We start from the raw sequence: 26,732 nt of genomic DNA on the forward strand, positions 1-26,732 counted from the left end.
GAATGTTTTGGCAGTTTTCTCATCAGTTTAATACATTTTGGCAGCATTTAGCTGACTTAGCATGAAATCAGAGCTAAAGTAGCTTGTTGAAGACAAAATTAAGATGGAAACTTCTCCTGTGATATTAACTACATATAAAATCATAAAAAAGATGCAAGTTTTCTTAATAAAGACTTAAGTAATGTTAGGATGAAAACAGACACAAATGTAAATGTCATGAGCAAACAGCTACTTTAACTACAACTACTGCCAGTAACCACAAACTAACAAGTACTATTGTGAAATAACATCTGAATAAATAATTTTATCATGATTTATTACAAGATGTTTCAGTAGAATGAAAAAGTAAGATAATCTAGTTTCTTCTATGTGTGTGTGTCAGACATAAATAATTAGAGCTGTAAATTATTAATATTATCTTCTACAGTAAATAATACAGTAAATATGTACTCAGAGTTTAGCGTCCTCTGCTGGTCAAAAGGAGTGAGGACGTCATTCAAACATGTAGCTGATAGTTGTTCATTTTTCACTTTTATTGTCTTTTGTACATGAAAATACTGTGCAAATCCCCCGTCCCCCCAAAAAGAGCGAGAAGGGATGATCAGATATTCAGTCAACACAAAGAAGGAAAAATAATTTTCTCTTCACAACAGCCTCGCCAAACATTTACTCACTCACACATCCACAGAGAGGCAGAACATGCAGGTACAGAAAGCCAGAGAGGACACGAACGAAGCTGCAACCCAAAAAAAACAATCAATTATCAAAATAATGCCGATTAATTATCTGTCGATCGACTAACAGCATAATGAGCTTGTTTCCTTTAAAATACTATAATAATTGTATGATATAGAACAATCTTAATATTTTGTCCACACTGTTTTATCATTATTTTCTTCACAAAACTAATAGATATGTCATCCTGTGTCCTCTGGCTCTCTGTACTCACTACTATGGACCTCCAATGGCACAAATTATTGTACAAACAAAACAGAAACACAGCATTAACTTGAGTTGGATCAAACAACAATGTGCTACAATTCTCACAATTCTATTTGTATCAAAAAAAAATTTCAAAAATTAAAAGAAAACAACTTATTTTCCACTAACATCCTCCAGCTCTAGTTGCTAATATTGGCTGACTGTAACATACAGTACAGTGGCTGGACTTAACAACCTTTTCTTTCTGGTTCAAGGAAACCATTAAGAACATGATAAGACAAGAAAAAAATATAAAAGACTGCAGAAAAATGCAACACTGTGGACACGTCCTGCATTTCCTGCAGGATCTCTCAATATCACATTTTCATTTGAGAGACACAACCTCTCGGTGTGAGTGAGTGTTCATTATTGCAACATTAAGTAAAAACTACATTATTAAGAAGAGATTTGTCCTTTTTTTTATATTCACAGTGCATTAAAAATACCCAAACTACAAAAACATGAGATCTTAAGTGCTTTTTACTCATCTAGAAACGACAAAAAACAAAAATTTTCTCCCAGAACATTGATCTGAAGATGAAGTTCAACATTATACTTATTAGTTAAGTACAAAGTATCAGTGGATGAACTGATACGAATCCATCAGAAGGCTAAAGACAGTCTGTCAGGTGTGATTATTAGTGCGTAGTGAGTATTTCAATAGTTAAATAGTGACTGTTAAAAGTATTCAGACCACTTAAGAATGATATAAGACACAAGAAAATATGGTTAATTCTGCTTCATCCTCTTCATTCTTTGTACATCAGTTACATTAATGTCAATACATTATTTAATGTAAAGTTATATTGTTGCATTGTTTGATGAAAAAAAAAAAGTTCAAGCATATCTTTGTCATTGTTATTAATATTCAAAACCGGTAAGTATTTGCTTTTTCTTGTCTCAGAGAAGTCCGACCAGTAACAGACCGACAATAGAACTGTGTCCTGAAATTAAAAGAGGGCTGCATGTGTCCCCGATTACAGGTGAAATACAAACTATGCAGTTTAGTTTGAAGACTTATCAGTGAGGCGGCACACAGCAGATGATAATCAGAAGCAGGATCGCTTGACTCTGAAAAGTTTTCACTGCAGCAATGATTCGCTACAACGTTTTGACGCTTGTGGGTGCTTTCCATTCTGCTAATTTATGCTTCCTCCAGCTGTGACCAGGAAATCTTTTTCCCTCCACCATCATGAAGGATGTTCCAATCCCTTAGATGCACCTCGGAGGAGACGAGGAGAGAGGAGGCTCCTGTGAGGAACCACAGGTTTGTGTCTTATTCTGTGACGGCAAGACGCTGCTAAAGATCTATAATCAAATAATAACAAACTGGAGCAGCTCAGTTCAGTTTTCTTTATAAACTGCTACTTAATCATTTCTATATATTGATAGCTGAATTCTTCATATGTGACAGTTGAGTCGCTGTGCAGCACGAGTAGTTGTCCCCTTAAAATGACGCTGGAGTGAGCGAGGAAGTAAGACGTGAATGATGTGAGCGAGGAGCCTCGTTAGCCAAATGGAAAGCACCCCCCATTTAGCTAAAAAATTAGCACAATGCTACGTGTTAAAAGGTAGCCTAGCTAAGTGGTTCCCAACTCATGGGTTACGGTCCAGCAGTGGGCCTCAGGCTCATTCTGAGTTGCCCCCCTCCCCCCAAAAAAGAAAACTTAACTTTGAAATCTAGCAAATTTCCAGAACAGCGGTTCTATTTTGAAGTACCGTTTCCTGCTTCCTAGTTAGTGGTGGTGGCACCCAACTCTATTGTACAAGTAACCTATCAGATGTCTCTGTGGGTCATGTGACCCTCGCCTTGCACATTCCAGAGACAGAAGAAGTTTATTCTACAACTGGATAAACAAAAGTGACTAAATGAATATATCCAGCTTGGTTTTGCTGACACTGAACACAAAAAAGAAGTGAAGTTCTGGCTTGAAATGAACTTTTCTCCTGTTCTTTGTATTGAGCCTGTTTACATGTTCTGCTGTAAAAAGAGTCTATAACCTGTTTTTTAAATGTTGGTTTTAAGTCCTAACTGCATTTTCTTGCTGCAACGCTTCTTATTTGATTGATCTTTAAGCCTCAGTTGTCCTTCAGTTGTCTCACTTTGCATTTGGTGAATTATAATTAAAGTGTAGCTCAGTGGTCAGTCTCACAACGAGGAGGTTGTGGTTTTGAATCCTCTGACAGGTGGAGTGGATGGATGGAAATATACTGAATGTGGGTGTTAGGTTGGTTAGTGTGTGGACCCTGAGGCTAGACCAGTTGGGAACCACTGCCCTAGCTGGTTTGTATACTTGCAAATGACGTTGGACCAATGTGCAGCTCAAGTTGAGCCGGGGTCAACATCACAGGACTACCTAGTGTTTTCTGCAGCAGTGATCCTGAAATGAATAGTCTGCATTTCTTGTTGCAGCGCTTTTGTCGGTCTGAACGTGGCGCTAATCGTTAACGTTTGCTCCACTGCTGTGATTCCCTGAGTGGTTCCTCCACGGTCATGTCTCAGTACATGGCCTCGGCGTCTCGGATGCTTCCAAATGACAAACTGAAAGTGCTACCTAGTCTCTTGGTGACTCCGCTGCTCTTCTTCTTCCTGTTCCAGTTCAGCAAGGACGCGGAGCTCTGTCCTTTAGCCCCGCCCATCAGGCGCTGTCGGGCGTTCTCTTTATCGCTGCTGTGAGACAGCATGATGGCCCTCCTCTCCACCTGATAACGCGCACACACACACACACACACACACACATAGTGTCGGTCACTGCACAGGTGATCACACACACATACACACACATACAAACATGCTGAAACAGTACCTTACCTGAGCATCATGTGAGTGTAATGTGACCACACTGAGCTCCACCCCTTTGTCGCTGCAGTTCTTGAGCATGTGGACCACCTCGCCATGTTTGGCCCACTTACAGTCCTGTCCGTCCACCGCCACTATGTAGTCTCCCTCCCTCAGTCCTGCCTCCTTAACAACACACACACATATATTATAGCTTCAATACAAAGAGACTGAAATTACAGTTATAGAAAAAGAAGAAAAATTGAGAACGCAAATGAGTCCCGCTTCCTACCATCGCATAGTTTTACAGTATGTGTGTTTTTTTACTCACCGCTGCACAGCCTCCAGGTACGACTCCAGCCACCAGGACTGGAGAGTCTCCTCTGAGCGTGAGGCCTAGTCCACCGTCTCCCCTCTGCAGGCAGATCAGACGCATCGGACCCCAGCGAGCCCGCGCACAAAACACCGACAGGGGCCCCTGCAGCGTGAGGCAGAATTATTTCAACATCTGTTCCAGAAGAAACATTGTTCCAGTTTGTATTTACTTCCCCACTGGTCTTACCAGTCTTTGGAAGATATCAGTAACTTGGACTGTAGAGAAGTTGGTTGGAGTGATGTCTGGTTTCTGATGGGTGTGAGCTGTCAACACAAGGAACCACAATCACTTACTGTTGTTCAATCGTGGATTCTATATTATTATTGACTTGATACTCACACTGTATCTCTGGAGCCTCTGCCGTTTCATCAAAGTCGTCCTCTCGGTCCAGCTCGGAGTACTTGTCCAAAGAGCGTTTATGTGTGAGAGACAGCACGTCCTGCAGGATGTCCATCTTCCTCAGGATCTTACACAGACTGTGGACGCGCATGGCCTCCTCGTGTCTGATCACTGCGCGACGCAGGTGAGCTTTACCTTCGTACATAAAAGCAGAAATCATCTAGTTTATGCTGTCTTCATAAAATGAAATAATAACAAAACATGAAAGTTTAAAACTAGAACACCAAGTTTTTTGTCCATTATTTCATTTATGATTTAAAAACCCAAAAGAGATTATTAGTTGCTTTGATAAAATGCCACCAGAAGCCTTTTTTTTTATGACAGAGCCTCTAACCATGTATATTTGGAAAAGCTAACATGTTCCTGGTGAACATGAACTCACCAAACTTTCTTCTATTTTCTGGGTCTCGTAGGACTTGGCTGAGTGGAGGTCCTGCAGGAGTGTTGACATAGAACTGGAGGAAGGCCTTCTCTGCTTCCTCGTCACAGTCGTCCCCCTCCTCAGACGCTAAAGAACAAGACATAACAAATTAATATTTGTGCAGTTGTGTGTTCGGATAGTCAACAGGTAAATTTAATGGTTGACTCTTCAGTGTGACACAGAAAGAAGCCACCTTGATTTAATTCAAGTTTTTCTCATAACTGGTGTTTTTTATTATCTTTTAGCCAATTAAACTCATTCAAAACCTACATTACAATTTTCAAAATACAATTACTTGTTCTTTATCAGAACAGCGTTCTTTCTATAGTTTCCATAGTTATGAAGTGTTCAGTTTTTAAGAGCATCTAGCTGTTTGTTAGGCATTTATGGCCTGGCATGAATGCTTTTTTGTTGTTGTTGTTTTTTTTTTTTTTTAAAGAGACACAATCTGAATGGGACCCAAGGACAGTCAGCTCTGATCCAGATAGACCAGAGGATAATTAAACTCGCTCCAAATAGAGAGAAGAGAACACCGACGCTGGCAGCAGCACGAGGCTCCGACAGTTAACGAGCAGTCAGTGGAAAAGAGCTCAAACTCTCAGCAAATCATCAGAGCTGATAGTCAGGTCCACTCGGACCCACTTGTGTATTTGACTCAAGGTAATTTGTGGACCCATGAAGACCTCTAGTCCCAACATTCAACTGAACAAAGCAAATTCTACATTGTAAAATCTGATCCATATTATTCATGAAAACAGTTTCCTTCCCTCATAATAATAAATTTAATGTGTTTATCTTGCTTTTTGTACAAGGCCTCAGGGTCCTGCCTCTCCTGCTGATTTATTTTAATGTACAGTATAGGAGTGTAAGTGTTTATTTATATATATACTGTATAAAAATAAAACAAATAAAATTGTCTCTGCAGAAATATTCTGAGCAGGTTGGTGAAACTTACACATGTGGTCACAGAGCGCGACAGCAGCGTAGTAGTGAGAGAGAGCACGGAAGTGTTCAGATTTGACCTGAACCATGGACGCCCATGAAAATGGCACGTAGTCCTTCATCAGCGGCTGCGTCATGGTCTGCTGCACTAGCAGGTAGACGTCTGACACCTACAGGACACACGTGCATGTACAGAGTGAGAATCACAGGAAAGCATCAGTAACACAACACAGAACAGACAACCGGAGACGTGTAAACTCACCCGTGCAGCCTCTTGTGCCAGGCGGAGTTGGGAAGTGAAGTGTGTGTCCTGCGTGGTGAGCGTGACGCGCTCGAACACACACTCCTGCACCTGGGCCACCATCAGCCGAACCAGCATGCAGAGCGACGGCCCACTCATGTCCAGACTCGGAGCGTTGGAGAAATTATCTTTAAGGTAATTAAACGCACCTAAACAAGAAAATGGACATCAACACAGAAATATGCAAAATACATTAATTACACACTGAAACAATCGATTATTAAAATCGTAGTAGATCATTCAGGTGTTTGTTGTGTTTGGGTACCTGCAGCTCTCTGAAAGGCATCTATCGCTCGGTCTATGCCAGCTGTTGCAGAGCGATCCTGCCGTGCTCCGATCTGTGTGTACAGAGCGCCGATGTTGAACAGCACGCTTCCCTTCTCGAAGGCTAACGCACGCTGACACGACGGGACGCCTGTCAGAGAGTCGTACCTGAGACACGAGGAGGAGGATGAACTTGTTAAATCAAAGCTGACTCATGAATTATTTACTTTAAAATAACCTTGTATGTAAAGATGAAAGTCTCCAAACAACTAATCACAGAGCTCGTAAAATAGTGTCCAGTCGTTCAAAGTGCTGACTGCTTGTTACCCACAGTGAACCTATTTTGGTGCTTGTGTTGTCTACATGTTTTTATCGCTCCCAGAGTTGGAATATGTTTTAAGTATTATGCATCCACTCCTTGGTGGAACCACTGATGACTCATAACTCACAAATCAAGCTGAATTACACACTGAAAAAACTGCGAAGTAAAGTTCCACTTGTCTGTGTCCCTCTACGTAACCAGGCCTCATTACTGGTTTTGCTTAATTCAGTGACACTGTGTTTATGTCCTACCAGTGGAAGTGCACGCCCAGGTTCCTGTGTGGAGGGAAGAAGCGCTGGTCCAGGTAGTAGAGCTGGTTGTAGTACTCCATCAGTAGCTCCAAACCAGCCTGGTTACGACTGGGTGTCCGCATGGCCTGAACCCAAACAACAACTCAGTGTAAACACATGTCTGATGTCACTGACAGATAATCACAAGACCTTTCAAGATCTTTTTTTTCTCTTTTCAGTGAGAGCAGCACAACATGAAACTGTAACAACTTTTAAAAGTGAAGTTGAGATAAACATGAAGTATGTTTAACTGCATTTAGGCCTTGACTGTTCAAACTAATCTTTAAACCTGCAAGAACTGATGATTTTGGCCACTTGAGGGCAGTAGAAACAAGTAGTGAACACAGCACTGATACCATCACTTGTTAAGCTGATATGTTGAACTTGTTAGCCAACAGTTGCTTATTTCCACATCCAGCTGTTACGGAGCAACATTATCATTCATTTGGAGTCGTGTTTCTGTCCACCTGGTGAATGTAAGTCCAATATTCACTCTCTACCAACTCCTGAGGGAAATACCTGGCTCCTTAGCTGCTAAATGCTCCACTATGTTCACCAGCTAGTCTACAGCTAACTGTGTCTGTTTGCTGTTTGATGCTGAGCAGGTAGTGTACAGTGACTTTTTACAGCTTTTTCTCTGAAAACAGCTGCCTGCTGCAACCAAAAATGACACAATGAGAGCGCTGAGAGTGAACCAAAACAGTAAAGTTGCAGCCAGACAGTTAAACAATGAGCTGAAACTCACTATAAAGCTCCGTAAAGCCGAGAGGAGCTGCAGAGTCTCTGATAGTTCTCTGTAGGTTCATCACTACGAGCCACGAGCAACACATTACACACTGTCTTTTCATACATAGGTATAGTAGAAAATAATTATGGCTGCTTTATTATGTTTGACAACATAAATTGGATGTATTCTGACATAAATAAGGGCTTTCATTTATACAAGTAGATGGAATTTTGTGTGTTTATCAATTAGTCATAATTGAAAATATGAGAATGTTTTACCACGATATTTAAAAACATTACTGGAATAAACAAACTGAAAAAATTATTGAAATTATTAGAAGAAAACTGTGATTTTAGGTTGTTGGCTTCCAGTTTTTCTTTCCTACTGTACCTCTTTTTCCACAAGAGGTAAAACCAATGTAATAAAAGCAAATGTAACAGTGATGTAGATGCATGACGTTAGATGAGTGTGTTTACGAACCTGTCTGAGCTCCATAAGCTCTTTGATCTCCTTGTCGTAGAGGGAGCTGTCCTCTCCGTAGTGCTCACAGATGAAGTCCTGTGAGGAGAGACAGACAGACGGACATCATTAATCATTAATCTGTTTCACAGCAGACCAGACAGAAATAAGGAAGTAGCTATTCTTTGATAACACTGTTGAGTCATATCTGATGAGTCAACTATTGAGCGAGAAATCTTTGCCATTGGATTTGTCTTTATTGCAGTTTTCACACTAGCTGAGAACATCAAACGACACATTTTAAAGTTATGCTCATAAGCAACAAGTGTGATAAATACAATCATTTGCTATTTTGCTCAGATCTTGTTTAGAAAAAGAAAAAGGAAATCAGCTGATCAAGAATCTGTGAGGAGGATGATGTCTTCACCTGGATAGAAACAGTGAAGTCTACTTCTTTGGTTTCTTTTAAGCCCAGTGGGATCATGGGAACGTTGACAGCCTCGCTGTGAAGAGAAATAAATACAGTATGTGTGTGAGTGTAATCATAATGTCAACATCTCAATGTAAACACATATCGTAGGTTGTAGTCAGAACCGCCATCTGCTAGTCTTCAACCCCCAGCAGGAACTCCGCTCAGTGCTTCATCCTGCTAATAAGCAAAGCTAAAGCCAAGTATTAACCCTTACGGCCCCCGAACCCCCCGCCGTCACCCACTCCCATTCACAATGAACACAAACACCAACGCACGCCACAGGGTCATTAATGACACTCTAATCAGGGGATTTATCCCTCCCATGACCCGGGGCTGCCCGGGAAAAATCTCCTGGCTGTGACTGACACACACACACACGAGTGTTTTTACCTCTATACTTGTGAGGACCCTCACTGACTTAATTCCCCCTAACATAACCTTCACTTAAGCTTAGCACTGAAACAATTAGTCCATTATTTACGAGTCGGCTGACAGAACATAAATCTAAAACTATTTTAATAATAAATTAATCTAAGTTAATTGAGTCATTTTTTAAAATAAAAACCCCAAACTTGTTCAGATTTAAGCTATTTTAATATGAGGATTTGTTGCTTTTTTCAGTTTTATATCATTATAAACTGAATATCTTCCCATATGATGATTTGACTAGATGACAACCTGATTAATAAAGAACATTATCTGCTAATTAACAGATAACAGTAAACAGTCCTTTGAAGAACTGAGCAACAGACAAAATATCCTCACTCGTAAAGTGTAAAACACATTCTGGTCCTCACAAAGATAGAAACAGAAACGCAGACACACCCACAGCACAGAATACAAAAATTTAATGGATGCTTGGTTTTCAACAATTATAATTCTCATTAGTCTAATGAGCATGGCCTGGAATGCCCTGTACAAGTATGAAATGGGCTATGATTGTGTGTGTGTGTGTGTGTGTGTGTGTGTACCTGTCAGTCTGGTAGACCTCCATGTTGCTGTTGAGCTCCTCCAGCTCTTCTTTGAGCAGCTGCAGGTTGGAGTTGACGAAGCTGAGCTCCAGAGCCACTGTCTCCTTCACCTTGTTGTTGGTCGTCGCCCTGCGGAACGAAACACACACATCTCATCTCATCGTTCATTAACAGCAGTATATAACTGTTGTTATAGACAGTAAATAACTTTAACAGTTAAACAGAATTCAGTTTTCAAAGTGACACAAACAAAGCAGATTTGACTTTATATTAGCATGTTAGCAACTTCAAAAAGGCAAATCTGACTTCTTGCCGTTAAGCAGATTAAACTAACTATATAAGATCCCTGAATAAAAGCTGAGCTCTACACAATAGCTGATATGCATGTGAATAATACACTATTTAGTTTCCTTAGTATCAGTCATTGTATTACAGGAGACAGCAACTGAAAATGCTCGAAATAACTCAAATCTATTGAGAGATTGATTTGTGATCAGTTACAGTGGAGTTACGACAGAATATTTAGTATCATTTCTACTGTAGTGCTATTAGTCTTGCTTTTACCTCTGGAAGCTAAGTCCGTGTTTAACATCATAACATCATAAAAATAACAGAAAATCACAAAAAGCACAACATGTCCCCTTTCAAAGACTAGTTGTGTATCTCTTTCCTTACTGATCTGTCTTGACACTGTTGCTGTCATTGTTGACTCGTCATTTGAGATAAAAAAAAAAAAAACACTAAGATTTGATTTTAACATTACAAAAGAATAAAAATCCATAAACCAAGTAAAACAGACAGTCTGTCAATCACTTCTACATTACACAGTGATTGGCTGAGGTGTGAAGGTAGGCGGGGTTTGAACTTCTCTCATTCTCTTATTTCATTCTTCACACTCACTCCCTTCATTCTGAGTGTAAATAGAAGTGCAACACCATGAATACAGTGCGTTTGCACCATCAAAAAATGACTTGCAGGTATAATTCTAAATTCATGAATGTAAACATGAGTCTTACTGACACCACAGATCGATTATGTCGTCATTCTTCAAGAAAAAGCCACACAAAACAACCCTTTGTTCCTGTCTGACCGCTCTAAAAATCTCCCTGTCCTTTAGTTATGCAGCTATCTCTTCTCCCTCTCCTCAATCATCCTCCCTTCATTCAGTCTGAGACTCTCCACTCCTCCTCCAAACACAGGGGGGAGGGGGGTCTTGGTTCTGAGTAAAGCCAGCTCATACTGCTGTGTGGGGTCTGAGATCATCAACACACAATGTTCCTGGAAATCTGAGGCGTCACTGGGTTACCGTGGAAACTGATGATATACACTTTTTCTGGAAAAAGCAGTCCCGGCTAATTCCCCTAATTATGCGCTCATTAAACGTCACCAGCTTAATGATATGACGAGACATGAGTTGCGTGTGTTTGAAGCACAAACAGGACATGAACGAGAACAAGATGGTGAAAAATGTTTGTTTAACAGACTTGAATTGAGCGTTGGCAAGCAGAGGGCTGCGAACGGCATCCAACATCTATGAGCTGGCAGCGAAAACAACACTGAGTTCATGAGATAAATGATAGTTTGCACATAAATGCATCATTCTGGCAGACTTCTCTATAAATCTTCACTTTTAATTGCGTTTCCATCCAAACATCTGAAAGGAAAAAAAATAACTACTTCGAATAAATAGACACAAAACATACACTTTGGTTGGGCACCCTACATAAAGTCTGGGAAACATCAATAGACAGTTTTCCTCCTTTTATAGTCTTAAAGGTCTCGGTGCTGAATGACTCATCTGCTGCATAATGAGGTGGAAGATTTGGGGAGGACAGATACATAGAAACTGTTGAAGGCAACCTATGACAAATTCATAAACTAACATGTTTGGAACGGGCCGATTGCTCATTATTTCTCACAAACCACATATATATATATATATATATGTATCAACTGACAAACAATTAAAACGATAAGGATTCAATAAATCAAATGATTTTAATCCAGACAGGAACTTCACCAGTGAGACTAAACTATAATACTATAGAAGCAGTTTACTGCCTTCCATTGGTTGATTCTACTGCCAATCAAACATATCTGTGTTCCTATTGGCTAGTTTTACTGCCTGTTTTTTTTCTCCTGTGTGCGCTCGTTCTTCTCTCTCGGGCAGTTTAACTGAGCGGGGCGCGTGCCTTTGTCCCGCTCAGCAAGTCAGAGCCCAGAAGCGCCGCCCCGCTATGATGTCAGGGTGTTTATATCAAACAGCCCCAGCTGCACTCAGACACGGAGCTGAGCGGCTCGCTGTTCGCTTGTTTAGTCAAACTTTATTAATATTAAACATGTCGCGTGTTGGCATTGCACCAAAAGAGCCTCTGTCTCCACACTAAATCACCTGTTGAGTGTTTGATGGTTGGTTATTTGTGCTTTAGAACGTAACCGCCGTGAAACAAACAGAAAATAACGTTGTATTTCTGTGATTCACAGGTTTTCTCTCTCTCAGAGAAAACTTTCCAGCCTGTCTCTCTGTTGCTCACTCACCCTCTCTCTCTTTTTTAAAATGAGTCAGGAAACCCACAACAAAACCTAACTTTTAACGTTATCAAACAAAGAGAGATGTTGTCCCCTTGTATCTCTCACAGCAGGGCTGTACAGCTCTGATCATGACATGCAGTCACAGAGCCCAGAAGCCCCGCCCCACTGCTGCAGAGCGGAGCAGCTGTTCGCTTGTTTATTCAGAGTTTAAGTTTATTAATATTAATCGTGCTGCACGTCCAAATTACACCAAATTTGACACTGCACTCCCTTTGTTCCCCAGTGATACACCCACCAAGTGTGGTGTCGATCGGATGAACGGTTCAAGAGATACATGAAGGACATACAAACATACACAGATTCCTTCCTTTAGTAGATAGATGGCAAGATGTGGTTGTGTTTTGAGGCACAGACAACATTAGACTTTAAAAATCAGCACTTCACTCACTGTACAACACTGTAAAAGGTTTTAAAGGGCTGAGGATGAATGTACTACTTATCCAACACTGTCAAACTTCCTTCATGTAATCCTTTTGGGAAAATATAAGTCTCTCGTTTTATTTTTCTTTCTCAATCTTTAAGCACATATTTGCACAGTAAGACTTTGTGCTCATGCAAGAGTCACTTGTGACTCAAATGACATTAGGGCAAATAAGAAACAATTAATTATTTTATGAGTGAATTGTTCCTTTAAATAAGTGTCCAACACTAATGTTGTCTGTCTATTAATCTTTTCTCCACATCAGGTACTGTAGCTCAACAGCATCCTGCTGTAGACCTTAGCTAATTAACTCTCCCTGATTAAAGTTAAAAGCTTTGATGTTACAGCACCCTAAAGTCAATAACTTCTTCTTACAGGTTTATGCTTGTTTGCTGTCACTCTCCTGGTTACACTTTCTAAAAATCAGATTTTGTTTCAAGTCACTTTCAACAACATTCATATTTCACTTACTCAGACTTTGCCTCTCAATATTTTGCTTATTTTGGTTTATTAGGGTATTTAAATATAGTGAAAAACATCATCCAATATGCACATCAATTTACAACAGCTGACATTCAATGTAAGACATGCGAAAATGGACAAAATGGAAGTTTTGTGCATGTTTTGAACATGACTGGCGTGAAAGACACACATGTATCTGCAGGCTAATACATTGGCGTTGTATATACTCTATATGGATCATTCTGGACTACAGTTTTTTTGTAGTTCAGCTCTGTCAGGGATATCAGTGACCAGTGAAGAAAATGAAAAACGTGATTCTTTTAAGCACATGACCAAAGTCAGCTCAAACACGCAGATGAAGCTCACCTTTGAACTCCTTTTTAAATAATGTTAATCTGTCCAGTTAGACCACTTTACCTTCACTTCTCTCTTCATCTGTCACTCCCTCCCTCAGTCAAACACACACACACACACACACACACACACACACACACACACACACACACATACACACACCTATATCTAGGATCAAGCCAAGGACAATCTGATTAGTCAGCTTTAAATGGGCTGCCAAATATCCCCTTCACACACACACACCCACTTGCACGCACTACATGCTGCAGTGATTGAAGGAAAAAATAAAGTCTTTCTGACTGTGTGTGTGTGTATGAACTGGCTGAAAGACATGAAGCACCAGAGAAGCTGAAAAACATGTTTTCTCCAGTGTCCTGTTACGCTTTTGTAATAAGTGAACAAACCGATGATGTCAAAAACAAAACCAGGATTAGAAGTATTTACTGTCCCTCCACCCCGCAGCACACAACATGACGTCTTCATCGGCCAATCACGAGCCCTGATGAGTTACAACCCCCCCCCCCTTTCATCTGTAATTAGCATCTTAACCCTTCCCATCACCTCCCACCCAAAACTCATACCACGACCCACTTCCACAGCAGAGTGAAGTGAAAAAGAAAGTGAGACATGTTTTTGTGTGTGTGTGTGTGTTTTTGTGTGTGTGTGTACTATTCTAGTTGACCGGAAAGGGGGAGGACAGAAAAAAAAAAAAAAAAAAGGTCTGACAGTGCCAGACAAATAAGTGGGGGGATGAGCTTGCCGGGGCTCCGTTGGGAATCTCTGCATGGGAACAGGACGGGAGGCGGACACAAAGCCGGCTGATTACAGGCCGGCAGGCTGTGTGGGGGTCCTCTTTGTCTCTGTGACCCACCGTCCCAATAGAAAGGGCAGGAGCGCTGGTTTTATTTCCCCTAAACTGAGTCATCACCTTTTAGGATGACAGCCTGTATCCAGTTGAAAGAGGAGTTGGGAGAAAATGGGTGCAAATGAAGAAAAATAACTAGCTAGTTATACTAGTTAGTGCTGGAATGATTAGTTAGTTGATCAACTGACAGAAAACTAATTGACAGAAAGTCATTTATCAAGCAAAAACACTAAACATCCTCTAGTTACAGCTTCTTCTGGATTTGCTGCTTTTCTCTGTTAACTGTTAATTGAATAAGTGCTGCAATTAACGATTAGTTTCATTATCAATTCATCTGCTGATTAATTTTGACTGATCGTTTGATCAATATGTCAAAAAACACCAAATCATTGCAACTAAGAAGCTGGAATAAAGTCATGTTTGGCTGTTTTTCTTGAAAATGTAATTAAACTACACGTTTAGCTCTAGTTTTTATACATTTTAATTGAATATCTTTGGATTTTGAACCTTTAGTCATCAGCTTAGACTATGGAAAGAGGGGGGGGGGGTTAATTAATATTAATTAAAATAAAAATAGTTGGAAGCCTACTTTCTATCCATCTATCCATGAGAAAGATCTTCATGAAACTTAATTAGTTCTAGCAAAACAAGTCGTGGGATAATAGTGAGGGGTGCCCTTGGTTGTCTTTTAATTAAAGACACTGTTTCTTTCTGTGTTGGTCTTATTAGATTTAGCTCCTTGCTTTAATTAAGCGACTCCTCCTCCTCCTCCTCCTCCTCCTCCTTCTTCTTCTCCCAAGTTGAATCTCTAGTGAGTGAGGGAGTTTCAAGTGTGTTTTTGCACAGTAGGCTATTCATATTATAAATGTTCTCACAACTGCAACAAGTGCAGAGCAAATGTATGCACATATATTAAATGTACTGTCAGGCTCTGTACTAATCTACCTCTAAGTGGGCGATAAACATGCACAGCCTGAGAAATAGTTAAAGTAGAAAAGAAAGAAAGAGGGAGAAAGTGAAGGCACAGAGAAATGGAGAGTGGCTGGAGGGGATAAAGATGACGCTAATGTTCTCAGAGCGAATACTTTGATGTTCTGCCACTGTTTCTTTTTTTTATTTCCCTCATTTCTTCACCAATAAAACTCTTGCGTGCTGTGCGAATGACAGCTGGCTGCTTTAAACACAAAGCCAGCAGAGCTCTGAGTGTAGCCTTGCTGGTGTTCATGCTGCAAAGGTATGCAGTGTTCTGTTATGTTATTGTTTGGAGTGAAAAAAAAAAAGAAATATTAATATGAAAAAGAGAAAAGTACACAGACACAAACACACACAGTTACAGAGGACAAGCAGACAGACACATAGGCTAAACGTGTGTTTTCACACACAGCGAACACAAACAGAGCCATAAAACTGGGTGGTGCTGGTGTGTGTGAGTGTGTTTTTGAGGGGAGTGATCTCTGACCTTTTCCCATCACAACACACCACCACAAATGTGACAGAGCCGACAGGTTAACAAAGAGCAACCGACACGGATGAGACCTGAATAGCATTCGTCACCATCTCTTAGAGGAAAAGCTGATCTAGGAGAAAGTTTTGAAACATTTCTTAACAAGCCACAGTATCGTGTCCTAAACTTATTCTTCATATGACAACAGCATCAGATAAATCCTCTTCTTACCCTCAGAAATGTTTCAAGAATGTTATTAAACCATACTGACAGCAGCCTGGTGATCTCCCATGTTTCCAACGTATTTTTTCATGCAAAATAACCCCTCAATAGATTCAACTACACTGACACTCAGGCTGAGTAATGTCAACATTTTGTAACTTTGACTTCACAAACTACTGTGATGTATGATGACCAGGAATATAATCCAAACAGCTGAGACATACTGGTTACTGCAGTTAACTATCTGCCAATCACCACCAGAAAGTCAAAGAGGAAATGTAGCACCTCACCTGAACAGGTTCTCTGCTCCGGCTCTCATGCGCATCTCCTTGTTGATTTGCTGGTTGATGCGAGCTCGCCGGTGCTGCAGTTTACTGCGTTGAGTCTGGGCGAAAGGGTCGCATCCCTGCAAAGAGAAACAGAAACATACAGTAAGGAAAGATAAATTATATCAGCAAATCTGAGTTACTGAGGACGTTTATAAAAGTGAGCTGTGTAAGAAGCACCATAATGTCCCATATGAGACAGACCTTCCTAACTTTGGCAAAAAATCTGTTCATGAATTAGGAATTCAACCTGTGAAACACTAAAACAAAGCAGGCTAAAAATACTATGGACGAGTGACAAATAATGGAATAAATGAGTGGAGAAACATAACAAATGCAGATGTTTCCAAACGCTGAACACTTTGTTGAGGATAAATAAAATGAGTCATATCCTGTTGCCTTTACAGTTACCGGGTCTCAACTCATCTCAACACCTATGAGAGATCAACCACCGAATCAACCATCACAAACAAAAGAATAGCTTCTGGAAAAACTGTGTTCATCCCTCAAGGGGACTTTCAAAGACTTGGAAAATCTATGATAAGGAACACAGCAGTTGATCCGAAGGCTCAAGGTGGAGAGTCTTACTATGTCTCACTACGACACTTAAGTTTGTTTTTTTTCCACCTGGTCACCCGGCCACGTTGCGAGTTTAAATCCATTTTACTACCTCAAAGTGGAACAACATTAACCGGTGGAATAATGTACTGACCAACCAGGAAGCAGCTGGAGTTACAGCCAGGTAACTCATGTTTCTGTCGTAAACATCCTCAGAGAGTCAGACAGCGACAGTTAGAGAGAAAAGCTATTAGAGAGACAACTAGATGAGAGATGGCGAAAGCATCAATTAGTGGGACGGCGTGGCGCTCAGAGACACGCAGCTATAATTTGACAGATGGTTTGGCCTTATACTAGTTTTAAATTGTTAGACAACCCCACTAGAGCTGCAAATAACAATTATTTTCATTATCAATTGATCTGCTGATTATTTTCCCAATAAAACTGATCGAATCAAACAGCTCTGACTATAAAATGTCAGATGCCTGTTATCGTTTCTTAAAGCTCAAGTTTCACTAGATCAACGTTCCAAAATCCAAACATATTCAGTTTACTATCATTATATGACAAAGTAAAGCACGTTTGAGAAGCTGCAACCACTGTGCAACTAACCGTCAGTATCCTACAGCATTTGATTGGCAGAGCTTGTTGGAAGCAATGAAGTTTAGACAGAAAGCTGCCTGAAGGCTTAATTCAGGGCAAAATGTCCACGTCGGATATGACTGCTTGCCAGAGATGTGGGGTGTGTCAAAGAGCATGACAGAGATGTGGGGGAAACCGAGAGCTCAGGAGAGGACGCTAAAGATGGTACTAATCTGCCACGGTGCAGCGGGAGGTGAAGCTTCTCCTCAGCAGGATAACATGTTTAAAAGAGAAAGGACCTGCTGATATGTCAGAGCTGTGTATCTGTATGAAGATTTAAAGGCCTCTTTAATCTTGCTTCAACAGGCGTTTTGCCAAGTTTCCCCGCAGCTTGATTGTTGAACGTCTGCTCACTAAACTCACCAATGTATCATACAATGCACTACTGTTTCACACGTAAAAAGTAAACAGAAGTATAGTAACATGACAGATGGAGCGACCGTACTGTAAACAGGCTGAATACTCCCTTTCCTTAACTCCCCCCCCCCCAGTGGCTCCTTCCATGACTGTTTCATTCCCTCTCACAGGCCGACTCGCACACGGACTTTTCTCCTTTTCTCACACTCTTTCTCTCTTTATCTTTCTCGTTCCCTCTCACCCAGTTAAGGTGTTTGTTTAGCATGTGCACCCGTCAAGTAATCCTCAGAGTGCCTGTGTGGATTAGACTTCTGGCTGAGCTCCCACCTCTGCTCTACCATCAGGAGGGCAGGAGGATGGAGGATGGAAGCTGCGCGGCATCTGTGCACGTAAAATCTAAAAGCCTGGGGTTAAAAAAAATAAATAAACAACTTCTAACGTCCAGGTGACTTTCTCTGACCAGACATGTTGTTTTCCAGCAACACAGATGCAAACTCAAAACTGTAAGCTGCTGCTGCTACAATCACTGGAGCCTCTGAAGGTTGAATGCCTTGCTTAACGGCACCATGAGTACATATTATTTTCTCCAGTCATGTTTTTTCCCTAGGGATTAAAGACAGAAACATACCTACAGGTGCACAGATAAGTTTTAATAATAATAAGGTAAGTGAGACGATAATAGCATCCATATATTGCCATTTACATTGGCTGATAAAGATCATTTATACTGTTAATGATATGCTATCAGTACAAATGCAGGTGCAAAACAGGCTTCAGTTTACAGACACACCCGTAAAGTTTTACTGTAATTTAAGACTTATCTAGTTTAGTGAAATTACAAACATACAACATACATAAAAAGTCTGGAGAAGCCTGTCACAGCCTTTATCAGGACATTATATCTATTTAGACATAATGCTGTTGACTATTTCAAAAGCTACTTTTCACTGGTTTAAGCTCCACAAACTAAATTACATGCAGTTTTTTGTATTTGCATTGTATCTGAGGTTGATATTTCAAAACTGATAATATGAGCATAACATACTATTTGGGGTAAGAGAGAAAATAAGATTTTTTTTTTTAATTGTGACCCTTAAAGTGTTTTTAGAAATGTGAAAGTTCAAAGTTCATGATGCTAATCTGACAGTTTGTGTGATAGTAGGGCTGCACCTAACGATTATTTTCAATATCGGTTGAATTAGGCTAATAGTTGTTTGGTCTATAAAATGTCAGAAAATGTTAAAAAAAAAAAAAAAAAAAAAAAGTCCATCACTGTTTCTCAAAGCCCAAGATACAACGTAAAATGTCTTGTTTTGCCTCGACCAACAGTCCACAACCCAAAGATATTCAATTACTGAATTTTAACTGAATAACATATTATGTCTGTATACATCAGAAGAGGAGGGATAACGTACAGTACGGCAACTGGCGTTATTCTTGTCCACACTATACCTTTAAATAGGTTAAATTACCTTATTTTTGATTTTATGGGCCACCCAGCACCACTCAGGGATCTCCAGAACCTTTTTCAGACCCTTGTTTTTATACTATATGCATGCATTTGAGAGACTGTGTGAAGTTCTCACCTTTCGGATGCTCCCACTGTGGCCGCTGCCCCCCTCTGTGGGTAACGTTAGGGGCATATCATCGTCCGAGTTACCGTCTGACAGGGACATCTCAAACTCTCTGTGGAAAATAATGTAAATGTTTTCCTCGTGTCACTAGTTAGACATACAACTCTCCTCTTGTACTTTTCACAAAGCTCCGAGCTTTAAAATTGTATTAAGCTATCAGTTTTCGACGGCAACATCACCCACAAACGGTAAGTTAGCTAACGAGTCGCGGTTTTACCACTTGCCTTGTCGCAGGTTCCTCCATCGTGAAGCAACAACACCGGCGGCCAAATGGTCCCTACATTTCTCCAACTTTTTCTCCAACTTTAAATGATTCCAACAAAACGCGAAGCTCCAAAGCACAGCAAACAATAGATTAAAATGTTTTAAAAAAAACTTTCAAAACAGCACCTCTTCAACTCACTACGTTGTGACATTACCTCCTCTGCTCGCTTTTTTCTGACTTGTGTTGCAGCTGCAACAGCTTATTCACGGAGGAGGGCAGCGAATGTAGAAGATAGCCAATCACGATGCAGGCTGGTAGAGTGACAGTAACTGTAGCGAATCAGAGTTAGGATTAAGGCCGAATGACAGCCTGAGCTGACCAATGACAAGTCGCTCGAGGCGTCCCCCTACTCCGCGGGCCGTTGCTAGGGCAACGCCAGGGCTGTGGCTTGTGTGTGGGCTCCGTAAAGATTGTAGCAGCTCCACCTCTCACTAACAACATGAAAATAATGACGACGAGGGAATACTTTATTATTGTTTCCCTCTATTTTCTTTTTGCATGTTATTATAGTAGTAGTAGAAGTACTTAGAAGTATTAATGTTTTCTTCAGTGGTGGAAAGTAACTAAGTACATTTACTCAAGTACTGTGCTTTAGTCTATAATTTACTTTACTTGAGTATTTCCATATAATGCCACTTTATACTTCCACTCGACTACATTTCAGAGGGAAATATTGTACTTTCTACTCCACTACATTTATTTGACGGCTTTAATTACTTTTCAGATGAAGATTTGACACAATGGATAATATAACAAGCTTTTAAAATACAACACATTGTTAAAGATGAAACCAGTGGTTTCCAACCTTTTTGGCTTTTGACGTCTTACAAAAAGCAGTGTATAGTCGGGGTCACATTTCAGACGTCTATGAGTTGTTAACAGCTCCACCAAATAGTGATTTTTCCCTCTAAACTTCTCACATGCTTTCATTTCAATAAATGTTCAAATGATCCAATATTTCACCAAAAAATCAAAGATTAGAGAAAAAGTCCAAAAACTGAAAACAAATTTGTGCATCAGAACTTTGTTTTTTCTTCTTTCCTCTCCCATTAATCATCTCACGACCCCTCAGATTTATCTGATGACCCTTTGGAGGGCCCCGACCCCTAGGTTGGGAACCACTGGACTAAACTAGCTAACTGTATATAAAGTAGTTGAAACTAGCTCCACCTCCAGCAGCTACAACAGTAACATGCTGCTCTAACACTGATGCTACAGTATTAATATTCTAATGACGTCATATATATATAGGATAATTCTGCTTTACTTAGTTTGTTATTTAATGCTTCAACTGGAATTTAAAAAAATGCCAGAACACTAAACCATGAGCCTGCATGTATTGATCAAGAGATAAATCAGCTTTTATCTTATTAAGATTTAAAAGCTTGCATGCTTTATAAATAATGGAAAGGTAAATATTGTGTGTTATACTCTTTGAAAAGCAGCACTATTTGCTCAAAAGATATGGCTCACAAAACTGCCCGAACATTATGAGGCTGTATTGTACATAATAATATCCTTTACTGTGTCTGTTAGACTGCATGGTATTTATAAAATAACATCCTCTCTAAGACAATGAACAATATCATCCATTTAACACAACAATTACCATGTCATGCCTGTAGATTATGTGATAAAACATGATGCATTGACTATCACAGAGGTCACGGACAGACCTAGACACAGTGGCTCAGTGTATTTCATGGATCAAAATAAACAACAATTAAGAGATTTTCATAACAGATTCAATCTCCCATATTCTCCTTAACGTACTGTAGTTGAAACTGGCATAGCTCTTTTTTTTTAAATTTCACTTTTATAATTTTATTATCATGCACAATTATCAAGTCTTGTCATAACAATCAAATGTGATACATTATAAGTAAGCTTATTAATAATTATTGTGTTTGCATCGTTAGATAATACTTTAAAAGGTCTGTCTGGCGCTGGCACTCTCAGCTTTTATGATCCATCTTAAAAAACAGTTGGTTTTTAAAATCAATTGGTTTTAACTGTTGGATATAGTTTTAGTTAAGTCATATGATGGACTGTTGAATGTATGTACTTTATGGATAACTTAACATTTATTTCTGTCAGTGTTGATCAAGAACCCTGACCTTATATGAAATTCATATTTGGATCTCTAATAAAAAAGTTTTAGTACCCCTGCCATATAGTAAATATGATTTAAATAATATTCTAATAGCGAGATATTAGCATTTCTTTTGAGAAAAATTAGACAACAAATGTAGCATCCTCTGTTTTACATGTACAAAATCAAGATTTTACTCTTAAAGTTGTTTTCTGCTTAAAATCTGTCCTCAAAGCTCTGTTTTCTGTGTTTGGTCAATAGTTTTGTCATTAATGATCTTCCATACCCGACCTCAGTGGAAGACAGTCTCCTTCTCCCAATTAAAAACTGATCCATAAATTGCGAGTCTGACTTCTATTTTGTCTTTTCATTTTAGCCCTGAGTTTGTAGCTGGGTGATCATCACAATGTTTCACTGTTTTCTTCCTTACAAAGCCATCATTTTGTCCAGCAAGACTTAGACTCAGTTATCAACTTTCTCAGCAGTTTTACCAAACTACACGTCATACTTGTCTGACTAATTCATCCTGATCCAATTTATTTCAGTTCCATGAGATTGGACAAAGGGAGATTGTTTCAGGATGGGACATAATGAAATGACCTGACTTTCTTCAGTCTTTCTGTACATTGTTTCTGTCTGACAGAGGTTGGTGCTCATCCTCAGTGCTTCTCAATTTGTTCGGCCACATTTCCATAAGGCAGGTCCTCCTGTCCTGGTCCTCGGCCAAACGGTTAATTATAGCTTTTTCCCAGAAATCCAGACTTTGTCCCTGCCGGCAGCGGGTCGTGGTGAGGAAAAACCCTCTTCCGTTAAAGCTGCCACCCTGAACTGAGACATCTTACTTACAGGGTTTTTGTTGGGACAGAGGTCCATTATGGTGGGACTAATTAGCAGTTGGCTGTGGATGAGTTCTGGATTTAAGATGAGGATCAAGAGAAACTCGGGGTTGAATAAGTTTTAATGCTTCGGTTCTGGGAAACCAGTGCACCATTTTGCAAAAATGTAGTTTTCATAACTTCTATTTGTGTATAAATTTACTAGTGATGTAAAATGTTCATGCATGGAGCTTAACAATATATAAAACCTATAGATCTGTCTGTCTGTACATGAATCTTTATAACTAAATAAACTTTGCATAATGAGCATATACATTTTTATATTGCAAATTCAAATTGTCTCATCGTTATGTCTATATATGTTTCTTATTCTGGTCTAGTATATTTCATATTAGCAGCAATTAAGCTAATGTTACCAGTGCAGGAGGAAATATTCAGATCTTTGACATGTAGTCAAAGTAAAAATAGTAAACGTTCAAAATCTCAATGAAATAAAAGAGGTACTGAAGTTTTTTAAAGAGTAAAAAAGTTTTACTTTTAAAGTTCTCATTATGGTGAATGGCTCCAATTATCATATATATTATGATATGTGATTGTTTTTTACTAATGCATTCAGCATTTTAATGTTGAAGCTGGCTATGGTGGAGATAATTTGAATAATTTTCTATAAATCGGCAGTTGTATCGAGGCCTATAACAATCCGTAAAATGATTATATGTTTTGCATGTAAAATCCTAAGAATCTAGTAACTACAGCTGTCAAATAAAATGACAGTTCAATATTTGCATCTGAAATGAGGTGAACTAGAATAAAATGGAAATATTAATGTATCTCAATGTTTTTCACCATGTTTGTTTAGTGCTGTGACCTCTGCCTGTGAAAAATTATGACTCACAAGAGTCAAAAACACTTAGATATAAATCATATTGTACTAGAGTATGCTGTGGATCGACATAAATAAACAACCACAAAAACTAATTTACTACAGACGTCAGTAGTTTCTGATTAATTAGCACATTAACACTCCTTTTTGTATTTTGATGCCAAATTAATCTCTGGAGGAATTCTACTGTTTGGCCACTCGAGGGCACTATTGCCTTTTTCATAACCTTGTAAAATCTTAACCTGTGTTCCTACAGCATGTTTAAACACCTGCATCATTTCTGATACACACTTTTACTACATGTTTAACGTTTCACCATGTTTGAAAAATTACAGTTATTGTGCAATCTGAGGAAAAAATGAAGACAAGTTAAGAAATTATGACTAACCAGTGGCTTTGCTGTCTCTAAAACTGAACAACAAATTGACCTCAACATAAAATGACTTTTTAAACTCAGTTATGGCTATTTGCTGCATGTGGAGGTGACAGACTACAGCGCAGTCAAAGCCAGATTTAATGGACCTGAATCAAAAGGATGGATGGAACACGCTCATGTAAACCTTTATCCTGCGATGAGAATCAATACCAAACAAAGTTATGACATTTACTTCATTTGAATTTACAGAGTTTTTAGAATCAAACTTTTTTTTTGGCTGCAATCACCACCAGCTCACACTCGTATGAGCCTGTGTGACATTTTCAAATGATCAATAATTTAGTGTGCTTTGCTTTCTCTTTCAGCACAAACAATGAAGAGGACCTGCTGTCACAATGAAAATGTTTTAGTTACAGATTTCCCCAAAGTCAAGTGGGAAGAACGAACATTTTATGAGGCTAAAAAGGAAAGGTGATCATTTTAATCACAAAGTATAAAGTACAGACATATTGACAGTTTAGTGTACACTGTTTCAACATTTATAAGACAGGAAATCATGGAAAGGGACAGTCTACAAGGTATCACTCTCCAGACATGCTGTACAGTTATCTAATCAAGCAGATATTACTTGTGAGTGGCTCCATGTCGGCACAAACTTTCATGCTTCTTTCTTAATATTTACATCATGCATGTGCCACAGTTAAAGTTCTTAAAAGTTGTCTGTTTTCCCCAAACACAACTTTAGTGAGCTCACAAGCAATCTTCAGGGAGTAGTTGAGTTTATCCATAGACAGTTATCTCTGTTGATGAAAAAGTGATAGCTGTAATTTTATTTTTGTTTTGTGAAGTTAAGCCATGTAGCTGATTTTAAAGGCAACAATTTGTGATGATGTGATGGTACCAAACCTGGCAACCTCACTGTGACGATGAGACTCACAGAAAACTGCACCTGGATGTTGTTCATCATTAAATAGCCCTAAAGCCACAAATTATGGGTTTTTTGTTGTTGCTTTTTTTTTATACAGAACATTGAGAAACAATGTGTTAATGAGGCAGCTTGTGTAATTTTTTTTTAACTTAAAACAGGGTAAACATATCATGACTCCAGCTCCATACATGCAAAGAAAGCAAATAAGCATATTTCCTAAAAAACGTTGAACTGTTCCTTGTAAATCCTTTTTATGCAAGATTTACTTTTGCAGTGACTGTAAATGGAGCTTTAGTTCAGTCAGGAAGACTGTCTTTTGCGTGCTCAGGTTTTATTTCTCGAACCATCTATCATTCACATCCCTCAGGTTTGCTCACTCATAATTTCCTTGCTGTCATTGCCCGGCTGTCAATTGAGACGTCAGCTGTTCACATCAGGTGGTCACATCTAACCAATAGCACGGAGTCACACCTTTATTGTCAGCCTATCATCTTACTGCTGTCTTTTTAAACATGTTTTCTCCCTCTCTATCTTAGTGCTTTCATGGTGCTGTTTTGCGCACCCCACCACCTCCCCATCACCGCCCGGTCTTTGCAGATTCATCAGTGCATCACTTCATCAGCCTCATCAGCTTCATCAGCCTCATCAGCTTCATCAGCCTCATCAGCCTCATCAGCTTTATCAGTCTCATCAGAAGTCATCAGCCACCATCAGTGTCTGGACTCCATGAGGGGATTTATCTTGCTGCTGCTCAGGACTGATGTCCCTCAATTCAAAATCTTCCCGTATAATCTAAGCGTCAGAGACTTTTGAATGGACTTAATCATCAATATCATCTGATAATAAACAATTCTTTTTGCTTCATTCACGTTCTCCTGATTGAATTGTAGTCATACACAGACATACAGAAGTTTCTTGCAAAAACTGCTTGTGTTTGTTTGAATCAGAGGATGGGGAACTGTAAATTGTTGTTTTCGTTGATAAATAGGAATATAACACAATAATCTGGTTAATATTTCAAACATTTTACAAATATATTTAAGTTCTGACTAAAAGTTAAAAGTAGGCTATCTGAGGTGAAAAAGGAAAGAAGCTGAAAACTACAAGGCGGTCTGAGGCCGTTAAGGTCAATTGTCACAATTTATCAGGGTTTCTTTACTGGCTGGTGACCTCGTAATCATTTATCAACTTTTTAAAAGTCCTTGAATTTAATATTAATTGCAATAGATGTAATTTGCAGAAATCTAAAGAGGGTGAAGTGCTAAAACCAGGCCTGATCTTCCCTGAAGTGCAAGATTATACAAACGCTGCTCAGGTGCAATAAAATGAGTGAATGGTGCTCAGAGTGGCGGCGTGTACAGATGAGCTTGCTGGACGCTGAGGTCCTGTCTGGTGATTGTGGAGGCTGCGTGCTCAGTGAGTAGCAGGACCAGTCAAGCACGGTGACAGCTCTTGGGGACGAAGCTGCTGAGGTGACAGGAGGTCTCACTGAGCGAGTGAGGGGAAGGTTTTTGGAACAGATGGTTACCTGGGTAGGCAGGGCCGCTGGCAATCCTCGCTGCCCTTTCATTAGCTCCTGTGTCATGCACGTCTTTAACGGGAGGGGTGGCTGACAGGCAACAACCACACTCAGCAGTGTGGGTAACACGCTGGAGTTTGTCCTTAAAATACTGGAGGGCAGAAATACCTCAGTCTGTGAAGGTGCTTTAAGGTGATGAAATATTTAGACCAGGGTTGGTTGTCATGTACTTGCTGTCAAATTAGGGTCATT

The 26,732-nt window shown here is 39.6% G+C and overlaps 1 protein-coding gene and 1 long non-coding RNA gene across 2 annotated transcripts; one reads left to right on the forward strand and one right to left on the reverse strand.

The window, feature by feature from the left end:
• Positions 1 to 512: 512 nt before the first annotated feature.
• Positions 513 to 20,047, reverse strand: rhpn1 (rhophilin, Rho GTPase binding protein 1). Its single transcript, XM_067596262.1, has 16 exons — positions 19,806 to 20,047; positions 19,534 to 19,633; positions 16,355 to 16,470; positions 9,705 to 9,833; positions 8,689 to 8,764; positions 8,283 to 8,360; positions 7,037 to 7,161; positions 6,465 to 6,631; positions 6,161 to 6,348; positions 5,912 to 6,068; positions 4,918 to 5,043; positions 4,476 to 4,670; positions 4,323 to 4,399; positions 4,092 to 4,238; positions 3,794 to 3,946; positions 513 to 3,684 (listed from the first exon to the last, which is right to left on the reverse strand). Exons 1-16 carry the CDS (start codon positions 19,823 to 19,825, stop codon positions 3,481 to 3,483), a joined length of 2,058 nt encoding a protein of 685 aa, XP_067452363.1. The 5' UTR covers positions 19,826 to 20,047; the 3' UTR covers positions 513 to 3,480.
• Positions 6,063 to 6,977, forward strand: LOC137187408 (uncharacterized). Its single transcript, XR_010929205.1, has 2 exons — positions 6,063 to 6,334; positions 6,471 to 6,977. It is a non-coding gene; the product is annotated as an uncharacterized lncRNA (long non-coding RNA).
• Positions 20,048 to 26,732: the final 6,685 nt, after the last annotated feature.

This window comes from Thunnus thynnus, chromosome 8 (genome assembly GCF_963924715.1).
Source record: "Thunnus thynnus chromosome 8, fThuThy2.1, whole genome shotgun sequence".
In the NCBI taxonomy this organism is placed as follows: Eukaryota; Metazoa; Chordata; class Actinopteri; order Scombriformes; family Scombridae; genus Thunnus; species Thunnus thynnus.

Excerpts from the sequence above, each read along its gene's own strand:
- rhpn1 (XM_067596262.1), bottom strand. The coding sequence starts at position 19,825 with ATGGAGGAACCTGCGACAAG. Across the intron at positions 8,361-8,688 it reads ACTTCACTGTTTCTATCCAG|GACTTCATCTGTGAGCACTA; the intron begins GTGAAGACATCA and ends CTCTCCTCACAG. Across the intron at positions 4,400-4,475 it reads AGAGGCTCCAGAGATACAGT|CTCACACCCATCAGAAACCA; the intron begins GTGAGTATCAAG and ends TTGTGTTGACAG.